This window comes from Hemicordylus capensis, chromosome 4 (assembly GCF_027244095.1).
Source record: "Hemicordylus capensis ecotype Gifberg chromosome 4, rHemCap1.1.pri, whole genome shotgun sequence".
Lineage (NCBI taxonomy): Eukaryota > Metazoa > Chordata > Lepidosauria > Squamata > Cordylidae > Hemicordylus > Hemicordylus capensis.
In genome coordinates, this window is record NC_069660.1 from 63,189,282 (window position 1) to 63,212,114 (window position 22,833).

The 22,833-nt window shown below is 46.5% G+C and overlaps 1 protein-coding gene across 9 annotated transcripts in view; it reads left to right on the top strand.

Annotated features, from left to right (window-relative positions):
* Positions 1-13,713: 13,713 nt before the first annotated feature.
* Positions 13,714-22,833, top strand: part of PLXNA2 (plexin A2) — a 615,006-nt gene continuing 605,886 nt past the window's right edge. For 8 of the 9 annotated variants that reach the window (XM_053244546.1, XM_053244547.1, XM_053244555.1 and 5 more), the window contains exon 1: positions 13,714-14,170. In XM_053244546.1, coding sequence (XP_053100521.1) covers positions 14,044-14,170 — 127 coding nt within the window. In that variant the 5' untranslated portion in view covers positions 13,714-14,043. The remainder of the gene's footprint in view (positions 14,171-22,833) is intronic. The other variant, XM_053244548.1, reaches the window with a different exon arrangement.

Consider the following 22,833-nt stretch of genomic DNA (forward strand, 5'->3'; position numbering starts at 1 on the left):
AGGAACATAGGAAGCTGCCATATACTGAGTCAGACCATTGGGCTATCTAGCTCATTATTGTCACAGACTGGCAGTGGCTTCTCCAAGGTTGCAGGCAGGAATCTCTCTCAGCCCTAACTTGGTCCCAGAAAGAAACTTTCAAGGAAACGGGATGGAACGGATCCCCTTATACTAGGGAACTGGAACGTTCCCCTTCTCATAATCAAGTGAGTAAACCTGTATGTCATTTATGCAATGCTCCTGCATAGAAGTAGGGAGAGAAGACGCGACCAAGAGGTTCACGTAGATGAGACAGTAAATTTCTTCTGGAAAAGTTTGTATGCTTATATGCAAAAAGACAAGTGTATCTCTTCTAAACAGCAATGGGACAAATCATGGAAATGGACGTTGGATGTAAACCCCCCCCCCGCCCCGATTACCTGATGTGCCTTGTAATCCCCCCCCCACTCGAGTTACAGTATTGCTTGCATATACTCTATAACCCTGTGGGTTACCAAATCCTTGTTTGTAAATCTTTGTAGATATATGATGTACAAACAACCGCTTTGTATATAATTGTGCTTTGGTAACATACTGTATGCTTTGGTAGTTTGTTGGTTCAATAAAAAAATCTTGCCCTATCTTGGAGAAGCCCGGGAGGAAACTTAGAACCTAGTTGCTCTTCCCAGAGCAGCTCCATCCCCTGAGGGGAATATCTTACAGTGCTCACACTTCTAGTCTCCCATTCATATGCAACCAGGGCAGACCCTGGTTAGCTAAGGGGATAAGTCATGCATGCTACCACAAGACTTGCTACCACAAGTGAAGGGGCAAAGGGCAAGCAGAAGAGAACTTAGTGGTCCTCTTCATTTGTTCTCCCACAGAGGACTCTGGGAAAGTGCAATCTTTACTCTGGGTATCTGATACAGTCATAAGCTGTTTCAACAGCCCTGCAATCCAGCATTTGCCAGTTCATATTGACCTCTAGTACTGGCTCATCCCATCAGTGTGTGTGTTTGTGTGTGCACACACACATAATTTGCCCCATCCTCCTTCCTTCTTATAGATTCTGCTCTCTGTCCAGCCAAGATCTTTCTTACCCCTTGTTTCTGTTGCATCTGATTCCATGCCACTCTTTTCCTTAGAAGAGCAGAACAGATTGCATCCAGGAAAAGATGCCTCTAATAATAGGATATTTCTTTCAGCATCCAGACAACTGTTCTTTAAGGAACTAGAAAGGATTTCCTGTTTCAGCTGTCATCTAAGGGCCGGTAGACTCCCGTGTTTGCAGCACTAGGGTAGCACAGTGGCTGAGAACATTAGCTTGAAAGTTCCTGGTTTAAGTCACTCCTCACAAGCTCACTAGATGGCCTTAAGCAATCTATTCTTCTCTTAGTGAGAATTTCTACCCACAGTTTGGGGATAAGAATGGTGCTCTTCAGCTTTATAGAGTTGTTGGGAAGACTACTGATATAATGTCTTGAAACGAGCTGTGTACATGCTACGTGTTTATTATTAGTAATTGGTTTATATATTTGTTTATTTATTTATTTGACATATTTTTATACTGCCTGATATGTGCATAACTAGGCAGTGTATAAAATTAAGCACAGTGTATAAAATTAAGCACAGCACAGATTAAATTACAAAACAATTAAAACAGTAGCATAAAACAATTATTAAAATTAATTATCAAAATTAATTCTAATTAAAAGCCTGTGAGAACAGGTGAGTCTTGAAGGACTTCCTGAAAACAAACAGAGAAGGAGATGCTCTTATTTCAGCAGGGAGCATATTCCAAAGCCCTGGGGTAGTAGTGTGCAAGGTTCGGTTCGGGGCAATGGAAAAGCCCTCCGGACTGGTCTGGAATTCTGGCGGTCCGGAGGTTCGGAAGGGCGGGGGACTGTCTCTTTAAGTGGGGGCGATGGTGGTAGTACTTCCCCCCTGCCGCTCTTCCCCCTCCAGCGCCGGTGCTTTTAAAAATCTTCTTGGGGCGGCAGAGTTCCTCCCTGCTGCCCCTGCCCCCGTCGTTGTCCTTCTAAGCTTGAAACGAAGAAGAGCTAGCGGTGCGCATGTGCCCTTCGCGGCGCGTGTGCTTGTCTCCGCCGCTGTCGCACACGCGCCACGTGATGTATGTGGCGCACGCGCGCCAGTGGCGGAGACAAGCACGCGCGCCACGAAGGGCGCATGCGCACCGCTAGCTCTTCTTCGTTTCAAGCTTAGACGGACAACGATGGGGGCAGAGGCGGCAGGAAGGAACTCTGCCGCCCCAAGAAGATTGTTTAAAGCACCCGCGCCGGAGGAGGAAGAGCGGCAGGGGGGTAAGTACTACCACCCCCTCGCTTAAGGAGACAGTCCCCTCAGTGCCGGACCACGCTTCTGTGGTTCCATGCACATCCCGACCCTGGGGCAGCCACAGAGAAAGCCCGGTCCTGGGTTGCCACCAAACGAACTGGTGGCAACCGTAACCGGACCTCTCCAGAAGATTGTAACAGTTGTCAGGGTTCATGACAAAGAAGGTGCTCTCTTAAAAGTCCTGGGCCCAAGGCAGGGCCCAGTTAAGTCCTGGGCCCAGTTAAAAGCTTTATAGGTAATAACCGGCACTTTGTATTTCACCCAGAAACATATCGGCAGCCAGTGCAGTTCCCTTAAAACCGGTGTTATGTGGTCCCTTCGAGTTGTCCCAGAGACTAGGAATATGCAAACAGGTTCAACATCGAACAGGTTCAGCATCGAACCCGTTTGGTTCAACCATTCGGGGTCGAACCGAACCACCCCCTGGACCGAACACCCCAGAATGTTCAAAAGGTTCGCAGGCCAGTTTTTTTCTTTCTTTTTTTATAACCTCATTCCCTCTCGGGGGTGTTCTTGGAGGCGGCATGGGTGGTCCACGGAGGTTCCCCCTCCCCCCACTGGCCTCTGTTATGCCCCTCTTCGCCCTGTTCAGGAACTCTTTGGCTGGTTTTTGGCCTTCATCTGGCAGCCTGGTAGCCATTCTGGAGGCCGCATGCCTGTGAACATGGCCTCTGCATAACAGAGGCTGGTGGGGGGAGGGGGAACCTCCACAGACCCCCCCCCCATCACCACCTCCAGGAACTCCCCCAAGGGGGGATGGGGTGTGTGTGTGTGTGTGTGTGTGTGTGTTAGAAATTGGTCCACGAACCACCACCCCCAGACTGAACTGGACATGGGGGGTTCAAGGGAGTGCTGGACCTAACTGGCCCAGTCTGGTTCAAGTCCAGTCTGGACTTGAACCGAACTGGACCAGCTGGTTCAGTGCACATCCCTACCAGAGACCAATCTGGCTGCCGCATTCTGTACCAATTGTAGTTTCCAGACTACGTACAAAGGCAGCCCCACATAGAGTGTATTACAGTAGGCAAGTCTGGAGGTTACCAGCATATGTACCACCGTTTTAAGGTCATTTACCTCCAGAAATTGACGTCGCTGTCGTATCAGCCGAAGCTGATAAAAAGTGCTCCTGGCCACTGCCTCGATCTGATAAATCAGGCAGAGCTTTGGGTCGAGGAGCACTCCCAAGCTACGTACCTGATCTTTCAGGGGGAGTGTAACCCCATGCAGAACAGGCAGGCTGGTGTAAGGGAGGAGGAGAAACTGAAGCACTAAACCCAATAAAGTGTGAAGAGGAGATGCAAGCATCCAGTTTATGATACCCCGTGGATATGCACCAAACAGCCATAGAACCTTTTGGCATTTGCCTTGATGCCCACTTCAGTTATCACCTGCACATAACTGACAATATTAACCCTGTCATATCATTCATATTATATCTAAGTGATGTCTCTGACTCTTACGTGTCTCTTCTAGCTAGTGGTAGAGGGAAAGCTCCCACATTTGACCTAGTCTTGAAACTATAGTATTGATAACAGTGGATGGAGAACCAATACTGCAGTTCAGGTCGAAGACACCTGTTGTTCACCGCTGACACAAATAGCACATGCAATTTTAAAAGTGAATATGAATCACTTTCCTCTATGAACTTCAGTCATTCAACACTGCACAAACTGTGCATTCAAAACTGGAGTATAATCATGCACATGCACACACAGATTGTGTCAGGGAAACTGGCAGTCTTTTACAATCATTTGTGGAAATGATTGGCTTAGGGCAGATGCAGATTCATAGCCTTGAACAGCTTGGCATTGCCACTAAAGTAAAATAAAGTGTGCCGTCAAGTCGATTTTGACTCCTGGTGCCCACAAAGCCCTGTGGTTTTCTTTGGTAGACTACAGGAGGGGTTTACCATTGCCTCCACCCATGCAGTATGAGATGATGCCTTTCAGCATCTTCCTATATCGCTTCTGCCCGATATAGGTGTTTCCCATAGCCTCGGAAACATACAAGTGGGGATTCGAACCGGCAACCTTCTGCTTATCAGTCAAGCATTTCCCCACTGCGCCACTAGAGGATGACAATTTAAGCACATACATAGTTGGTTGTTTTATAGTTGCTTCCCTTGTAAACACAAAACAATCTTATGTATGTTTAAATCAGTCTTATTTAGAAACAACTCCATTTTCTCCTTCTCCTTCCCCTCCCTTTTCCTTTCTGACTCTAACCCACCCGCCCCCTGCCCCACCTCACACACACTCACTCTCTCTCCAGGATCCCCACTGGGACAAACTTCTAAACAAAACATAAAAGATACTGGATAGAATACAACAATCATCTTTTCACAGCCTGATATTTGAGTCTTGAACTTCTGATGAACAGGAGATGGAAGACTTTGCCCAGTTTTATACTGTCACATTAGCCCTATTCAGATGAGCACCGTAACCATGAGCTGTGGGGGAGGGGAGGGAGTGACACACTGGAGGGTGGGACTTTGGGATGAAGAAGGATGAAGAAGGCTAATTACTCTGCCCTATCATACTGAACAGTCATACCTATATAATTCATACCTGATTGTCCATACCATTTAAGAACTACATTGTTGAATTAAACAGAAGGCCAGCACAGTGGCTTCAACAGTGGACAATGTATACCTCAAGGAAATCTATAAAGAGAACATAATGGTGATGGCCTGTGTGGTTATTTTCAGTTTCTGGTTAGGCACGTATTGCCTCTGACTACGGTTTCAGTTTTGGTTATGAAAGCTAATAAATGTTGATAGCCTTTATCTTCCAAGAATTTGACAAAATCAGCTAATCTAGTAGCTAACATCCCAATGAATTCTATACATTTATTGTGTTGTGTGTGTGGTGGGGGGAAACTTCCTTTTATTTGTTCTGAACTTATTGGCAATCGATTTTATTGGATGTGACACCATAGAAAGGTTGTGGTGTGAAACTGCAAGAATTTGGCTAGGAAGGGGGGGAAAGACTGTATAATAGAATAACGGCATCTAATGTGGGGGAGGGAAATCAGTACACCAAACAAATAGGTGTCATGTTTTGTCACAATTTCTCCCACTTTAATTTTTCACTTCATAGACAATATATTATTTTAGCTGGGATTTTCTTCTTTTCTAGTTTAAAGTGAGCCACAAAAATGTCAAAAAATGCAGCTTTTCCTCACCATGAAAATGCCAGAGAATCATATTTTTCACAGGAGACTTAAAAATGCATATAAGTAGCTCAGCAAGGGAGCATTGGATAGCTCACCAGAGACTAAGCGGTTTTAGAGCCATTAACTTTTAATCACCAGTTCAAACCCAGCTCAAGTTTGTAGCTTACTAAAAAGTGCTTACAATGCAGTGATTGTTTAGTGGTTGTGTGGAATCGCCCAGGGGCACAGGTTTTCAAGCTTTGTCATAGGGAGTCCTATCGTCATTATAACTCATGGCTGAATTATACATCCTCATTTGGGTGGTTGTTTTTTATTTGCTTGTCATAAGTGATAGGTTGTGTGAATGACAGTTGAGTGGTGGCTTTAAGACATGTTCAAATCGTTGTCATGCCAAGGAAGACAAGGCAAGGCTGGTGGGACTTTCAGGACATTCCCACAAATACTTATTTTGGGAATTAGAGATGCACATGGTTTGTGTGTATCCACAAGTGGCATTGCATTCTTGTTTCCTGACCTGTACGCAGAACTGACAAGGCCAATATGAGTTATGCAGCTCATACGGTTGGATTCCCACAGTTGGCATGGGCAGCAGAGAGGAATTTATGCTTGCCTTCCCTAGGAATAACTCCTATGTTTCAAGTCATGCATGATAATGCCCAGTCAAGAATATATGCAGCTGCTGCATGGGTGCGGCTCTTGTTGATATCAGGGTGGTGTGGGTGGGGGCTCTATCATGGCTCCCAGCATTGTCGGTTGGCACAAAGGTGAAGACAAATGGTTCCCACCACTGCTAACACTGTTATTCCATCTTGCATCCCTTCACTGTCAAGGAAAAGGGCATCATCATAGGAACATAGGAAACTGCCATATACCTAGTCAGACCATTGGTCCAACAAGCTCAGTATTTTCTACACAGACTGGCTGCAGCTTCTCCAAAGTTACAGGCAGGAGTCTCTCTCAGCCCTATCTTGGAGATGCCAGGGAGGGAACTTGGAACCTCCAGCATGCAAGCATGCAGGTGATCTTCCCAGAGTGGCCCCATCCCCTAAGTGGGATATCTTACAGTGCTCACATGTAGTCTTCCATTCAAATGCAAACCAGGACAGACCCTGCTTACCAAAGGAGATAATTCATGCTTGTTACCGCAAGACCAGCTGTCCTCCATCTGGGGTGACCCAGGGTATTGCAGCACCTGAGGTGAGGCACCAAAGTTGCCTTTCCCCATGGCCCTGATGAAGACCAGGCCCTTTCCAACACAACCCATACAAGCTTTGAATGTGGGGCAGGAAGGAGGAAAGGTTGCCAGCAGCCCCATCTTCTCTCCTCCTCCTTCTTGCAAGCTTTGCAAGGAGTGGGAAGAGAGGTGCTTTTTGCAAGCTTGCAAGGGCCAGATTTGTCTTGAAGAACTTCTGCAAAGGCAATGGCATCTTGAAGCCCTACTGGTGCCCCAGTAATCTACCACTTGAGGTGGCTGCCTCACCTTGCCTCATGAAAGGACCACTCCTGCCAGAGTTATGTGTTGTATGAGCAGAAACAGAACAAAAGCAAACTGTAATTCACAATGCAAGTGAATTAGACAAACTCAGGAAGGACAAGTCTGTCAATGGCTACTATCATAAGGACTATATGCTGCTTCCAGGTTCAGAGGCAGCATGCTTCTGAATGCCAATCATTGGAAGCAGCAGTGGAAGAGGGTTAATGCCTAAGTGTCTTGCGTCTGAGCATCTCAGAGACATCTGATTGGCCACTGTGGGAAATAGGGTGCTTGATTGGATGGATCATTGGTCTGATCCAGCAGGGGCTGCTTTATGTTCTCAACCCTGGTCTGGCATAATTTTTTCAGGATTCACACTGGTAACTCAGGCTGCAGTGTGGACAGGGCACTTTCCAGATTAAACCCTACAACAGGGTAACTACGGATCTGCTAAGTGTGCTTCTGTACTTCCTGTGTTGTGACACTGCAGTCCCTGCACTGACAATGAAGTGCCATTCACATTTCTGATGCCTTATTTTGGATGTTATCTTTGCGTTATAGTGCTACAATGTTTCAAGTCCATTGAAGAAAAATAGCTGTATTTTCCCATTGTAGGAGTTTGAGATTCTGGGGATCATTTTCAATGTGATCCTGTCAAATTGAAGCATTTTACCCTTGTTGTAGTGTGTAATCTGGAAAGGGGGGCACGTGTGCTTTTGCATAACCTGTGCCCTTGCATAAATGTGCCCTTGTTAGGATCTAGCCAAGTGGGAGAAAGTTGTCCTCTCTGGCTCTGTGTCAAGTCAAAATATATACAAAAACTGAGTTTGGGTCTGAAAAGGTACAGATCAGATCAGGAGGAAACACTTATTTGACCTCTGAATCCTTCAAGTGGGAGAGGAAGTATACGTAATCAATTCCTCCTATCCTTAAAAGACCTATAGCAGCACAGGGCAGGTAAAAAGTGACATTTTGAGAGGGAGGAATGCTAGGAACGGACTCACAGGCCTCTGAGCAACTGTCTATGCCTCTTGAGGGAGGAGACCAGTGTTGCCCTTTGAGATGCATGCCTCATGTCTGTTAAGCAAGAAGGATTTTATCGAAACGGGGCATGTAGAACTTTCGGCATCCAGCCCTGCAACTTTTCACACATCTCCTCTTCAGAATGTCTTTTAAAAGATGTTTAAATGCTAGGAATGTGAACCTGATGATATAAGATGTAGTCCTGTCATCAGTTATGCTTGGGTGATTCTGATTGACTTCAATTAGCTATATGCATGAGTAACTAGGTATAGGACTGTAGCCTTAAAACCTTTCCAAATGATTTTGTTTTTCTCATGCAATCATTTTGCAGTTAGAGGTTGTGTGCGATGCAGATGGCTCTCCTCAAATTTTTGCTGCAGAATTAATATGCACTGTACTTTGTCCCATAATCCAGACATTCTGTCATTGAGAAGGTGCAATTGTTCTCCCAACTAAAGTGTCACAGTGTGAAAGTGGTACTGTCTGAAATGTGGATTCCTATTGGATAGTGCCTATAACATCACCGGTGATGGTATGATCCTTCTCTCCAAGCCTCTTTCTCCACATTGTGAAAGTTTTAAAAACATTTCCCACTTAGCACTCAAGCACTAGAGTCAGGGGTGTAGCTACAATTAAACACAGGGGGACAACTGTCCTTAGGCCCCTAAAGGAGGGGGGCACTGGTTAAGTGACCATATGCCTTCCCCCTCACATCTCTCAGAAGAGGAAGAGGAAGAGGAGGAGGGAGGAGGAGGAGGAGGAGGAGACGATGACAGCGGGAGGAAGGGGCCAATCTTCAAGTTTTATCCCAAGGACCACTCCAGCCTTCCTGTGCGTTACCAAACATGGTCATGTAGCTCTTTAAAACAAAAGTTGGGCTCTCCATATCGCTTGTTCTGAAAAAGCCCCTTGTGTTGCACAGCTGAATCATTTGGAGGCTTGGAAAGAGCACTGAAGCAGCAATGCCAATGGCGGCTGCTCTGCCAGTGCTGAGGATAGAACTGGGTGAAAGCGCTGGAACAAGGAGACAAGTTGTTCCCTTTTTCTGGCAGGAGGGCTGTCATGGCATATGCTATGATATATCCATAACAAATACCAGGGCTGTTGGGATCGATACTGAATGTTTGCTGAACATGCTCTACCCTTTAAACTGGCCCCTAATTGTGCCCAGCTTTTCTGACAAAGCAGATGATTCGCAGTGATCCCATGCCAGGACTTTTAGGAGAGCCAGTGTGATATAGTAGATAGAGTGCTGGATTTCAACCAGGGAGACCTCAACTTAAATCCCGCGCATGCCCAGTCATGAAACTCATTGAGTGACACTCAGGGTTCTGCCTCCTGGCTTCACAGGGTTGTTGTGAAAATAAAAGGGGGTAACTAGCAGCAGGTCAATGGAAGGACTAGTTTTGAGGGTTGGCATCTATGCCACCTATGAGTCCATCTGCAGGTTCTTCTGCATCTCTCAGTCTGGAGGGCAGAGCCTGAAACCTGGACTGTGGCACCAGCTGCCAGACACCAGAAGAGACTCTCCCCCCGGCCCCGCAACACCCACCAACATGTCCCTAATTATATTGTAAATTTGTGTGGATTAGCAATAAGCTGCTTTGGGAGCCAATCTTGGCTGAAAAACAGGGTATACGTGTAACAAATAAATAAACCCCATGTACACTGCTCTGAGCTCCATGTTAGAAGGATAGAAATGCAATCCACAAATCTTCACATTTGTACTGCATTTACAAATTAGCATTTGTACTGCCATCGATGGATGTTATTGTGTGATAAGAGCATTGTGAAAGCCCTCAAGATTGCCACACCTGAAGCAAAAGTAAAAATGATGGAGACACTTCTTTCCCCCTTGCCTAGGGCTCTTTTTATTTTTTTATTTTTTTAATGACATGGAGATGGAAGCTGGAGACAAGGAAATAGCACTCTTTTGTAGCTTGTTCCTGGCAAGCAGAACACACTAGGCAGGATTTCAAATAGCAAGAACATACGCTCTGTGCAGAGAAAATGAAATCTGGTGATAAAGGCATGAAATGGGAAGCAGGATCATGCCCACTAGTCCTCCTGATGCTTACCTTTCTATCCCTATTGACACATTATATTCAATACATATATAATCCATATACAGTGTACATGACTGTCAATCAGTGTGTGCATCATTATTCCTATGTTATGTGCAATTAATGCACACGTGTTCCCACCTTCACATTTTTGCTGAATCCAGACTACAGACTTTGCACTGACTTTTTAAAATTAGGCCATATGCAGTCCCTCTTCCCTCTTCCTGAGCATCTTGGGACATCCACTACTGAGAACCAGAATACAGAAACGCTAAAGGGACAAACTTCACAAACAAGGAAATGAACTGTAGCTGTTAGGATACAATATGCCCCCTCTCTGGAAACCTGCTGCCTAGAGCAGGGATTCTCAACGTTGGGTCCCCAGATGTTATTGGACTTCAACTCCCATAATCCCCAACCAAAGGCCATTGGGGCTGGGGATCATGGGAGTTGAAGTCCAATAACATCTGGGGACCCAATGTTGAGAATCCCTGGCCTATTGGACAGCAACCTGTTAGCTCATGGTTGGGCTGGCCCTGTAACACCCTATCTTCACTGGTAGTCCAAGACATTTTGCTGCCTGAAGCCAGGCGCATAGGGATTATTTGTTTGTTTATTTCTTTTACGCATTTATATACCACCTCAACTCATGTCTCTATGCATTTTATGTCCTAAAACAACACAGATTTTTAAAACAATAATTCAAAGCAATAATAAAAGATTTTAAAGACAATCAAAACAATTAAAGGCAATTTTAAAAAATGATTTATGATTTTATGAATTCCTTCATGAACCAGGAAGAAAAAAGAAGCACTGGGCTAATGAAGAAAGTGCTTTGCCAGCGGAGAGGATGAGGGTGCACACCTTCATGCCCTCTGCCAGCCACACCTGCTGCATAGGCATGCTGATGCAGGGGAAATGGGTGAGGGAGCGTGTGTGACGCAGTCTCAGTGGCTTTTCCTGGGGCCTCCAGCAACCTTGCCACACCCCTGCCTGAGGCAAATATGCCCCCCCCCGCATTGACCATCTGCAGGCAGGTGCTCAGCATTCTCAGGCCACGCTTCTGCGGCAGTGGCTGTGGTGGTGGGCACGCAGACCCTCTCATAATGATGCTACCCAGTCGGGCAGTGGTGGCAGGTGCATTCCTAGATTGTGTAAGGGGGTGGGGGGAGTGTGCCCCAGCAGGGCAAAGAGAGGCAAGTGATCAGAATGCTCCAGTGGAGTGAGGAAGGTTGGTGGCAGCAGGTAGCTAGGAGGATTTGTGAACCACCTAGAGCTGTCTGGGCGATGCGGTATGAAAGTTTAATAAATAAATAAATAAATAAATAAATAGATCATACAAGTGTTGTGCCCCACAGAGCAAATAGTTTCAGGTGTGTGTATCTGTGTGTGATTTTTCATTGGGAAAACCATGTGGTGGGAGGAGTGTTTTTTAAAAAAGCATCCTTCTCCAGAGATTTGGTCCTGATTTGGTTCCCATGCTGTGACTTCTAAGCCTTTTTTAATGGGGCGGGGGGAGGAGTGGGAAATTCAACCATGGAATCCCTGCTGCCACATCTACGTTTGCCTTAGATATCGAGTGCTACTATGATGGGATCTTTATGACCCTAGGTAAGTAGTTCCAGTACTTAAACACCTCCAGTAGTTAAACACCTCCACTGTTGTTTATTTCCCCCACTGAAATCAGAAATGGTCTGATTTCAGCTACCATTTGTTGGCTTTCCTCGAACATTGCCTGCAAAATGTAGTTGAATTTTATTTTGCTCCCCACTCCTGTCAGCCATAGGATTCCCCTAGAACAGCTCATGCTGATGCTGTCCAGAGAGTTTAATTTTCATGTTTGGTGAATCACATTTAAAGCAATTATAATAAGGGATCCTCTTCACTGAATGATAGTACTGTAATAGTTACGATGTCCATCCACTGTGTAGAAAGCTGAGGAGAGCTGGTCTTGTAGTAGCAAGCATGACTTGACCCCTTAACTAAGCAGGGTCCACCCTGGTTGCATTTGAATGGGAGACCACATGTGAGCACTATAAGATATTCCTCTCAGGGGATGGAGACCCTCTGGGAAAAGCAGAAGGTTTCAAGTTCCCTCTCTGGCTTCTCCAAGACAGGGCTGAGAGAGATTCCTTCCTGCAACCGTGGAGAAGCCGCTGCCAGTCTGTGTAGACAAAACTGAGCTAGATAGACCAATGGTCTGACTCAGTATATGGCAGCTTCCTATGTCTCTAAAGATGGTTTGTGTTTGCTTTTAAGGAAAAACGTAATTGTTTATAGACACATTGTCAATGGCAGGTTAGCTATCCCTCTCTTCCTCTGCCTTTTCTGTGTGCCTCCTTCTCTCCCCCCCTTATGCAGACACAGAGAGAGTGAGAGTGAGAGAGAGAGAGAGAGAGAGAGAGAGAAGCCAGACAGAATGTGTGCGTGTGTGTGTATAATCACTGCAAGCAAATGGAAGTCTGGAGAAATTATTTCCCTCCTTTTATTTTGACCTAATGGGACCCTCACCCACCTCAATTTCAGAACAGAATTCCCCCTACTATGACAAGATATGACAGTTTGCCAAGCCTTATCCCCGCGTCCCCCCAATATAGAACCACCCCCACCTCTAAATTAAATAATCGCAGCGCTCTCCTGGGACTTTCACTATCACGCGCAACAAGCAGGAAGCAGGAGACCTCGGAGATCCTCTGAAGAACCACGTTACGTTTAGGGCGGCGATTCCTTAGTTGGGAAACGAACTCAATGGGTTTTGCCTCTCAGTTAACGGGACCGCCGCAAGATCCCTTCGACGAAAAACAAAGCTGTAGCGGGGAGCGGGTTCGAATCCCCCCCCCCGCCACACACACACACTTCCTCATGGATGGCAGCGATGACGAGGTCCCACCTGTGGCTGCGCACTGTGCACCTGGAACATGCTGACCCGACTGCAAGAGATCGCCTGTCCCCACGTCAGCTTCTGGTGCCTTTGGGTTCCCTTTAGCCAGCTAGCCTCAGTTGCTCCTATCGGTGTATCAGCCCGGACTCCGAATTATTTGCTGGAGTTGGATTCCAATACACACACACACACGTCACGAACCCAGTTCGCTTTCCCTTTTCTCATGGGCAAAGCAGCCCTCAAGGGGGTAGCTTCCTGGCTGTGGGTGATGGGGTCCTTTCCCTTGGTCCGTGGGGACAAACGGCTGCGACTATTTTTAAACCTGTCCCGCGCTCTCCCTCCGCCCGCCGCACCCCGCCCGGCCCCAAGCACGCCCGGTCCCCGGCTCCTAACCCACGCCCTCCTTTGATTTTGCTTGGCTCTGACGTCGCCAGAGGGAGAGAGACGCGTGGGGGTCCAGAGACTGCAGCAAATTGGGCAGGCCTGGGCTTTGGAGCGGCTGGCCGCGCAAGGGTTAACCCCCTGTGACTGTATGTTAATGAGCTACATGGTAATACAAGGAGGCTGGCTTTAGCAGGCGGGCTGCTGTTGCTACCGCTGCTGATGGGCGGCGGGGTGGGGGGGCGAGTGGAGGCAGGCGAGAGATGAGCGTAGTACCAGTCTAGAGCTGGAGGAAGGAGTGCACAGTGGCTGTGGTACTGGTGGAGGAGAGAGGAGGGGGGCAGGCGGAGGGAGGAGGGAGGGAGGAGGGAGGGAGAGGCACAGGCAGAGCCATCCATGAAGGAAATGGCAATGTGAAAAGGGAAGCCCGCAGGAGCCTTCCGGGAATTGCTGGTGCCAGTCTGGAGTCAGAAGGGAGCGAGGTGGGCAAAGAAGAGCCGGCAAGACCATTGGCCAGCTGAGAGCCCAGCTGGGCAGCCAGCCGCACGGGGGCTTCGGCGGCGGCATGACTGGCTGACGGACTTGACTGGCTGGCTGGCAGGCTGAAGGAAGGCAGCGCGAGGAAGGAGCCGATCCGAGGGAGAGCCGGGAGCGACTTTCGGAATACAGATACATGCCAGCGGTGGCGACGGACTTGCCGCGGATGGCCATGAATGCCGGCTCTGTGTGGATTACCTCTCCGTAATTCCCAGGAGGAGGGGGGGGGAGGAGTGGCGGAGAGAAACTGGGAGCCCCCCCTCCCCACCGGGGGAAAGAGGCGCGCGTCGTTCTTGAGCGTGGGTAAGTCACTCGAGCTGCCTGCCCACCCACCCCCCGAAGCTGGCACAGGGGCTGCCCATGCCTTCCGCCGGCGCCGGCTTCCCGCTGATTCGGCATGCCTCTGAGGGAGGGGGCGCGCACACCGATCTCCCAGCCACCGCACCCTTGATTCCCTTTGTAGCACGACACGGCAGTGTGATGGGAGGGATTTTTAAGACAGGCGAGGGATGTTCGTCCCACCTGGCTCCTGGCACTTTTCTACGGTGTGGGGGAGAGGCTGGGCTTTGGTTCTGCTGCTGGCCCTTAAGGCGCCATCGCTCAGTGCCCACGCTCCATGAGGACACCTGCCCCACTGGAACCACTTCTGTTGGGGGAGAGGATGGCGAGGATGATAGTTGCAGGCGGTTTCGCACCTTGCCAGAGGGAAGTTTTCTGGGGCTCGGTATTCTGCTGCCCATAGGCTCCCTCTCTCTCCGCACATCCAGTGCTGCTTCTGACAGCCCTCGTTGCATCTGGCGGAGGCAAGTGCATTAGGGGAAGCAAACAGGTTCAAAAAAGTTCCCAGTGAGAGAGCACGCTTGGTCTTCAAGTGTTCTCCAGTCCCAGTGATATATTCTTACGAAAACATTCTCTGGCTCTCCTAGTTTCTCTTGGGGAAACAAATAAATCCGTGTCTCAACTGGAGAATTGTGTGTTTTCCCCGATCCCCGCTCAAACCCCGAAGTTGTTTGCACAGCACATATGTACACTCTGCAACTGAAGCTTTTCTTTCTGTTGCACAGCAGAGAGATCTTTTACTTTTTGTCTTCCTTTGCCCAATTTAATCTGGGATGCCTGCCTCTGGGACCTCTTTTTCAGTACAGGTTGCTCCAAAACTTTTTGTGTCTGGAGAGTATGGACTGGTTAATGTTCACACCGACAGTGGTCATAGAAGAAAGTCCATAGATGGCATTCTATTCATAATGAACAGGGGTTTTTAACAGGCTAAGGGAAAAGAGAATTTTTTGCATCTTTAGTTGTGTAGTGCAGCACATGAGAGAGAGAGAAAGAGAGAGAATGAATATTATGAAAGGTGTGTGTGTGTGTTTGTGTGTAACTGTAAGATGGTGTTAGTATTTCCACCAGGATATCTACAGGATTTGTGAAACTCATAGGTGAAAGGGGTCACTTTAGTAACATCTGACTGATCACGGTTTATGAGCTCTCATTGACTGGACAGCCTTATTGATGACACTGTCTCACTAAGTTAAGTCAATGACCTACTTCTCTTCTATGGTCAGGAGACTGATGACTATATTCTCTACAGAGCAAATGCCATTCAAAGCCAGCAATGTCGATACCTTGAACAATTAATTTCCTTTGTATTTCCTTTGGTGAGTTCCTCATTCCCCTGAACCCTCGGACTTTATAAACATAATCTTTCAGTAGCATTCAGTTAACTGAATGAAAGCAATCAGTGTTGACTTAGGAAGTAATATCCAGTTGAAGATAAGTTCAGTATAGTGTTTGTGTTTTGAAATGGAACATTTATCAAAAAGTAAGTGCTTTGTTCCATCTATTCAGTGCTCTTTGCAATAAGGTAAAGTAACCTTATTTATTCTGCATTGCTCTATTTGATGAATTCATTTGTGGTTTCTCCCCATCCCAGCCCAACTTTTAACAAGTTTGGGCTGTGGAAACAGGTAACAGATGCAGTTTTAGAATCTGAACAGAATCCACAATTGTGATAGAAATACTTCCTTTCTCTCTCTTCCTCTTCTTTCAGCCTGCCTGACACTTTTCTGTTAACCCTGTACTCTGCTTGGCTCTTCAGCTGAAGAACCTGGATTTCTCAGAATTTAAAATCTTCACACACACACACACACACACACACACACACACACACACACACAACCAGTTCCAGTTCCATACGCTAGAGAATAAATGCCTGCACCTGCCTTCAGCTCTTTAACTCTCTTTGGCAAATTGCATTTACTGTAGGACAAATTGCCTTGCAAAGCAGCTAAACAGAAATGACATTTGGAGCTAGGTTTGTGGTAGAGGCATATGGGCCACAGGGTCTTTTGGAGGTCTCTTTTATGTAATCTGAGAGCCCCGATGCTGAAAGGAGCTGTAAAAACTTTCTACTTAGTTTCAAGATTGCTTGAAGGCTTCGGGAAATGTTAGCTGTCTTCGGGCAGTAGGTGTCCACCACATTCCATGGTAATGTTTAGAAATGAGAGATACAACATTGCCTTGACCACAGAGTTAGGTTGAAGAGAATTCTATGCATGTTCTTTTCCTGGCTGTGTGACACCAATGTGTGGTACTAAATAGTTGTGATGAAAGTGGTTTAAGTGTTTTGACAAAACTCTCCATAATGTTATATACTGGTACACCAAGCATCATGATAGATTGTTTTTCTAGAACTCCATAATGACTACCACTACAACATACCTGTCTGTTCCTTTGCACTTTTGCTCCAAAGTGGACCTTCTTGGAAGTGTCCAAAATGTTGCCAGACTCCATTGGAGATGATAAAGTGTTACTTGTTGGTTTTCATTCACACTTTAATTCCAATCTTGCAACAAGTACTGAAAGTTCATTGCCCACACTATACAAATGCTATTTGTTCTGCCTCTTGGTCCTTGTTTTTCAAAGTCCTTTCAACGGTACATACCACTTCTTCTTCCTATTTCTCACTCTTGATCTTCCTGTTAAGTTCCTGGAACATTTTACTCCCTGCCTATCAGGATCCCTTAAAAGAAGAAGAATAGTGATGATGATGATGATGATGATGATGATGATGATGATGTAAGAAGCTGTCTCTCCCAACCCGAGTCAGTGGTGTTCCTGAAAAATGTGCTTTCCCCATTTCCAAACACTCTTGATTATTCAGCTAATCTTTATTTCATGGGCACATTACAAGAAAGACACAAACAGGGGGAGAGAGAGTGGAAGGCGGTGACACGTTTAAAATACACAAGAAAGGCGCTGGCAGGAATATAATCGTCCTTATTCCACTGACATGAAATATTTATGCTCTAAGTTGTGGCAAGGTTTTCCCCATCCCCCCTCTGCTTTGCAAACCATTCCCCCACTTCTTTCTCAGTGAAATAATATTGAAACAATTCAACACGGGACCCTTCTTTCTGACACTCCCCCCACCTTCACCCAGCTGTCCCTTCATGTCGCTGCACACAGCTGTCTACATGCATAGCGGGGGGGGGGGGTGTACAATGTACTTCTGTCCATCACTACAAATGGGAAAACTGGGAACTGTTAGCCAAGCGACTACCCAAATCATAAAGAGACCCATGCATTGTATTACAGTCTGTTAACTAGAAATAATTCACAACCATTCATTTGGCCAATGGTGAATGGGGTGGGGGGGGACTCTACAAAAGAAGTCCCCATCCATGCTCGGTCTCCCCCCTCCCTTCTCATTTGAGGTGGCTTGTGTTTTATAGCCAATGTCTGCTTACCCCCCTGGGCGTTCTGCTATTAATTCATTAGATCTGAATTTTCTTTATTTTTTGCTCCCTCTTGGTATCTTCCCCCCACCTCCACCCCACCCCCGCTTGCAATTCAAACAGTGGTGAATGGACAAAACTCCCTCAAGGGAAACATTTTTTCACTTAGTTACAAAGATTTCATGGCTAATTAGAGTAAATGTGGTTTTTAGAGTGTTAATCTCTTAACCAGCTTGGCTCACAGGCCATGCTGCTGACAAAAGGGAGAGAAGGCTGAAGCGAAATGGCATCATTACTCTTAAATCTTCTACCAGTGTTGAGGGCAGGGTCCATCCTATCCAATAGCAGCCCAATAGAAGATCAGGTTAGTCCCACTGCTCTCCCCTACTAGGCGTTCCTTCATAAGTCGGGATGCTTTCTACTGCTTTAACAAAGAGTTCACATTTCCCCCCAATAACTTGAACTTGGTGTCTATGAAACTTAAGGCATCAGAGGCTAAGGGAAAGGAAAGGGACTTCTTTGTTGATGGAAAAGAGATTTCTTGAAAGCTTCGGATAATAACATCAGAACAAAGAGAGGATCAAAAGAGCATATTGTCCCCATCAGGTGTGGGCTACTGCCTAGTGTGCCTTTTATGGGAAAATTCATTCTGTGCCACTAAAAAAGGAAAACCCTTTATGGAGTAAAACATTATAGATCCTATGAAGAGGAAAGATGCTGCTGGTTTGTAGACTAAAGCTCAGAGCTTTCTGCCCCACCACAGATTGGCAGAACTTGGTTAAATGATTTAGCCTCTCTGTGCCTCATCCCCCGCCCCGGGTCAGGGCTGCACAACTTTGGCCCTCCTGCAAATGTTGGACTACAACTCCCATCATCCCTGACTATTGGCTGCTCCCTGCATTAGGGATTCAGCTGTGCTGTCTCACAGATCTGATGGGAGGACTAACATGTTGATAGTGGGAGGTGCTTGGGTGCAACATCCTTAAGTCTCTGCCTAGCCTCTCTGTTTTGGTCCAAGGTCAGGTCAGATTTATGATGAGGATAGGAAGGTAAGTCAAGTACTTCCCATTCTGTTTGTTCTGACAGCATGTTGAGATCCAGAAATTTTTAAAACAAAAACCTCCTTGTCATTGGTGTCTCTAGCTCTCAGCAAGAGTTAGTCATAACTTCCCCCTCTCCCATCTGAAAGAAATGCCGCTCTCTGGAACTGATGGTTCTTACCAGACCTGCGCTCTAGCTTCACCTTGCTATTTAGATATATTTATCAGTACACCCATAATGGGAAATGGGAAGCTGCCTCCGACTGAGTCAGACCGTCTAACTCAGTACCATCTAGCTCAGTACTGTCTACACGGACGGGCAGCAGCTCTCCCAGGTTTCAGGGGAGAGTATTTCCCAGCCCTATCCAGGGACTGGACCTGGGGCTTTTTTCTGCATGTAAAGCAGATGCTTTCCTACTGCGCTACACCCCCATGACTGATATTTAGATGTAATATCTAACACTGCCCTAAAATTCCAAGGCATTTCAGGCTAAAGAGAGGAAAGGCTCCTTAGTTTTCCAAAACAGAGCTGGTGGATTGCCATGCAATTTTACTTAGCTGTCTGCTTGTTGAGTTATACCCTTCATTCTTTCTATGCTGAAAATGCTCCAAAGGTTTCAGCCACTTTTATCTTTAGCTATATGTGGATTCTGCAATACCATCTCTTCCCACTAGAGGGCAGCTCCTGCAGATCAGGTTGCTCTACTAAACAGTGACTTTTGCATGAGTGTGGAAACCCTTTTACAACCACGCACTGTTAAGACCCTGCTAAAAACTGTCATTCTTATCTTCTATACATCCTTAGTCTCTTACAGCAAAGGGGTTTGTGTGTCTTGATAAAATGTATCAAGAGTCTGACCTCCTGTTTTGTGCAGCTCTAGCTATGAATGAAAATGACACTTGGGCAGACGAGCAATAGCATTTGAGTACTTGAAAAACATTCCTGGATGAGCCAGGTTGATATTTTCTTCCCTCCTTTCATCATGAAGAGAGACCTGCTCTTGGAATCTTCCCAGCATGGGTTCATCTTTCTGCCTCCCCTGCTGTGGCTGGAATGTGGCTGTGAGATCACTCGCAGATGGTGGCAAAACAGTATTAGGAGGATTCAGAAATATAAAAATGCAGCAACCCAGAAAACCAGTATCAACTGTGAGGTGTCTTTCTCTAATCCAATATATTCTAACATTGCACCGTGTCCGCTGCTTACCGTTTAGCCTGTATTATGTTCCATCCTTGCATTTCATTGGCTGGGAGAATACTGTATGGCCCTACTCTGTTAACAGATAGGGATGCTGCTGGCAACTCTGCAGGATGGTGCATGCCCATGCTGGGGTGCTGGGAAAGCGTTGGCCTCCCTCATTCCGATCTGATCTAGCCCAGCTCATGTTTCTGAGATTAGTCTTTGCTTCTCTTTGGGTTGAAATTGAACTGGGGGGAGGGGGAGGCTGGAAATATGAAAAGAGAGATAAATGTATCATGTTATGAAAGTTTAATCCTGCTTTACTGTGGCTAAAATTACATTCAGAGCTGAAGATAAAAGGCATCGAGGTAACATTATAAAAAGGCCAGATCATCTTAAAAGGCAGAGCGATAGTGAGCCGTGTCAGACAAGCCATCAATCCGATGCTTGCACACACACAGGCAGTTCTGGGGGAGGAAGAAAGCCAATGAGGTGTGTGCTTCTTCCCTCCTGCCTAATGCTGCTGACTAGTTCCACCGGGAGAAGTAGAGGAACTTGGCTCAGAATGGCCATATCTATGTCACCAGGGGCTGGCTGATATGTTACTGTCGGCTGCTTTCTTCATGCACTGGATGGAATAGTCTCATTGTGTGAGCGGTGTGAGCCATGTGCCCCGGGGACTCGGTCACAACAGGTTTGCCATCTGGAGTAAATTAGCCACAAGAAAAATGATGGAAGTTGCCAGGGTTGTGGTCTGTGAGGTTCCATTGCACACATTATACTGCTCACCCGAAGGGGTCATTCTTGGAAGCGAAGACTGCAGCCCAAAGTCAACATGAACCCAGAGGCATAGTGGAACACTGCCAGTACTTTGTGTGGCTCAATGGACAGATAGTGCCGGAGACTTGAGTTCAAATCCTGTTGTAATGAGGCTGTATATATGGCATTGTCTCAGGCACTTATTTAGAAAAGCAAAGGTCTGTTTTAGAAAACCAAGGTCTACTGCCTTGGTCATCTCTTTTACCCTTTCAAAAGCATATTTGCCCCCCTGTCTACGTCCCTAGTCAATGATGGTCAAGCCTTAGCTCAGTGGTAGAGCACATGCTTTGCATCCATAAGGACCAAGGTTCAATCCCCAGCATCCGTATAAGGCAGTTTCACAAGAACATTGTACAGTCTGAGGCCGTTACTGTTAATTTGTTGTTATACGTCCATTCCTGATTATTTAGGAATTATCCATTCCTATGGCATTTGGGTTGTTCTGGTTTCATCATGTGTATCAGAAGAATAGAATGGTCATTGAGAATACTGAAGTTGACCATCCTGTTCTGTTTTATGGTGTTAGATTTGTGTGGATTAATTTTAGATGATAGTCTTGTTCCTTCTGAGGTCCCGGGAGGGCTGAACATTTTTGTCCGCATTCTCATTAGCATCCTGCTGAACAGGATGGAGTATGGGTTGGCTAAGTCAGTGCTGACAGTAGTATGATTTCAGCGATGGCTCTAAAAATTCATGGCAACCCAGGTCACACTGATGCCCAACACTGGTAAATTAATTTAAACAGTATGTCATTTGGGTCACCTACAATATTTATTTTATTTAAAGCATTTTACCCTGGTCTTCAGCCAGAGGTGGCGCCACCATTCAGTGAAAGGGTTCAAAGAGCCCAGCCATGAGCCATGGGAGAGCCACGCAAGCTCTCTGGAGTTCATTCCCAGCCAGCATTTGCTATCTGGGTGCATTTATTTCCTTTTCTCTCCCTCACTGGGGTGGGGGGAGAGGAAGGGAAATAAATGCACACAGCCAGCAAACACTGGCTGGGAATGAGCTCTGGTGGGCTTGCTCAGGCCCTCTGGAGACCGGGCCACATCCATTTTGCATGATGGTGCATGATGTCATGTGCATGTAGCCCGGTCTCCAGAGGACCCACGCGAGCCCTCTAGGGCTCATTCACAACCACCGTTTGCTGGCTGTGTGCATTTATTTTCTTGCTTGCTCGCTCGCTCACTCTCTGCAGCAAGGGAGGAAGGGAGGGAAGCTGTCCCTCCAGTGATGGAGAGAAAGGGAAATAAATGCACCCAGCCAGCAAATGCTTGCTGGGAATGCGCTCCAGAGGGATTGTGCAGGCGCTTCGGTGATCGGGACACGCCCATGTGCTCATAACGTCATGTGCAAGGGTCGTCACTGGTGCATGCAGCACACACACACAGCAAGGCCGCTGGGCACAGGGCAGAACCCACGCCTTCATTCTCTGACTCCACCACTGTCTTCAAATGACAAGGCTCCCAGAACAGCTTGTATGAAATGGATAAAAATAGCAAGTAATGGATAGCTCCCAGAAACACTATTATGACGGTGTTGCTTTCTGACTGACTTGGAAGTAACTCAGTTTGCCGCTTTTGTAAGAGGTAAGCAAAACATCATCCTGATGAGGGGGATCATTTGATTCTACCAATCCACACAGCATCAGGCCAACTTAACCTGAACTGCTGCACATTTTGGGTTTATCTAAAGATCTTTCCTGCACCTTTTGGAGCCTGATGCAGAGAAGCTAGTACGAGTGCACATATTATAATCTGTACATGGAAGGGTCTAAGTTCTTTCAGGTGTGTGTGTGTGCACATCTTGAACATTTTCAGATATTATAATGAATGCATGTAGGAATGGGTCAAGGATAGCAGACATGATCGTAGTCCCGTCCCTATGTACATTCAGCATATATGATAATGTACACACTACACAGTCCTTAAGTGAGCCTTGCATTTCATTTTCGCCTATGTTACAAAGATATACACATCATAGCATATTTAATAGCACATCCAATGCATGTTTAATCAGAAGTCCCACTATGATCAGCAGGGCTTGTTCTCTACTCAGTGTATTTAAGATTGTAGTCTAAATCATACACAAAAATAGTGGCACCAGCAGGGTGGGGGGGGGAGCATATCCATGCATGCATATGTATGTACAAATATATGGCCATGAGTTCAGGGCAGCTAACTGTCCCCCTTA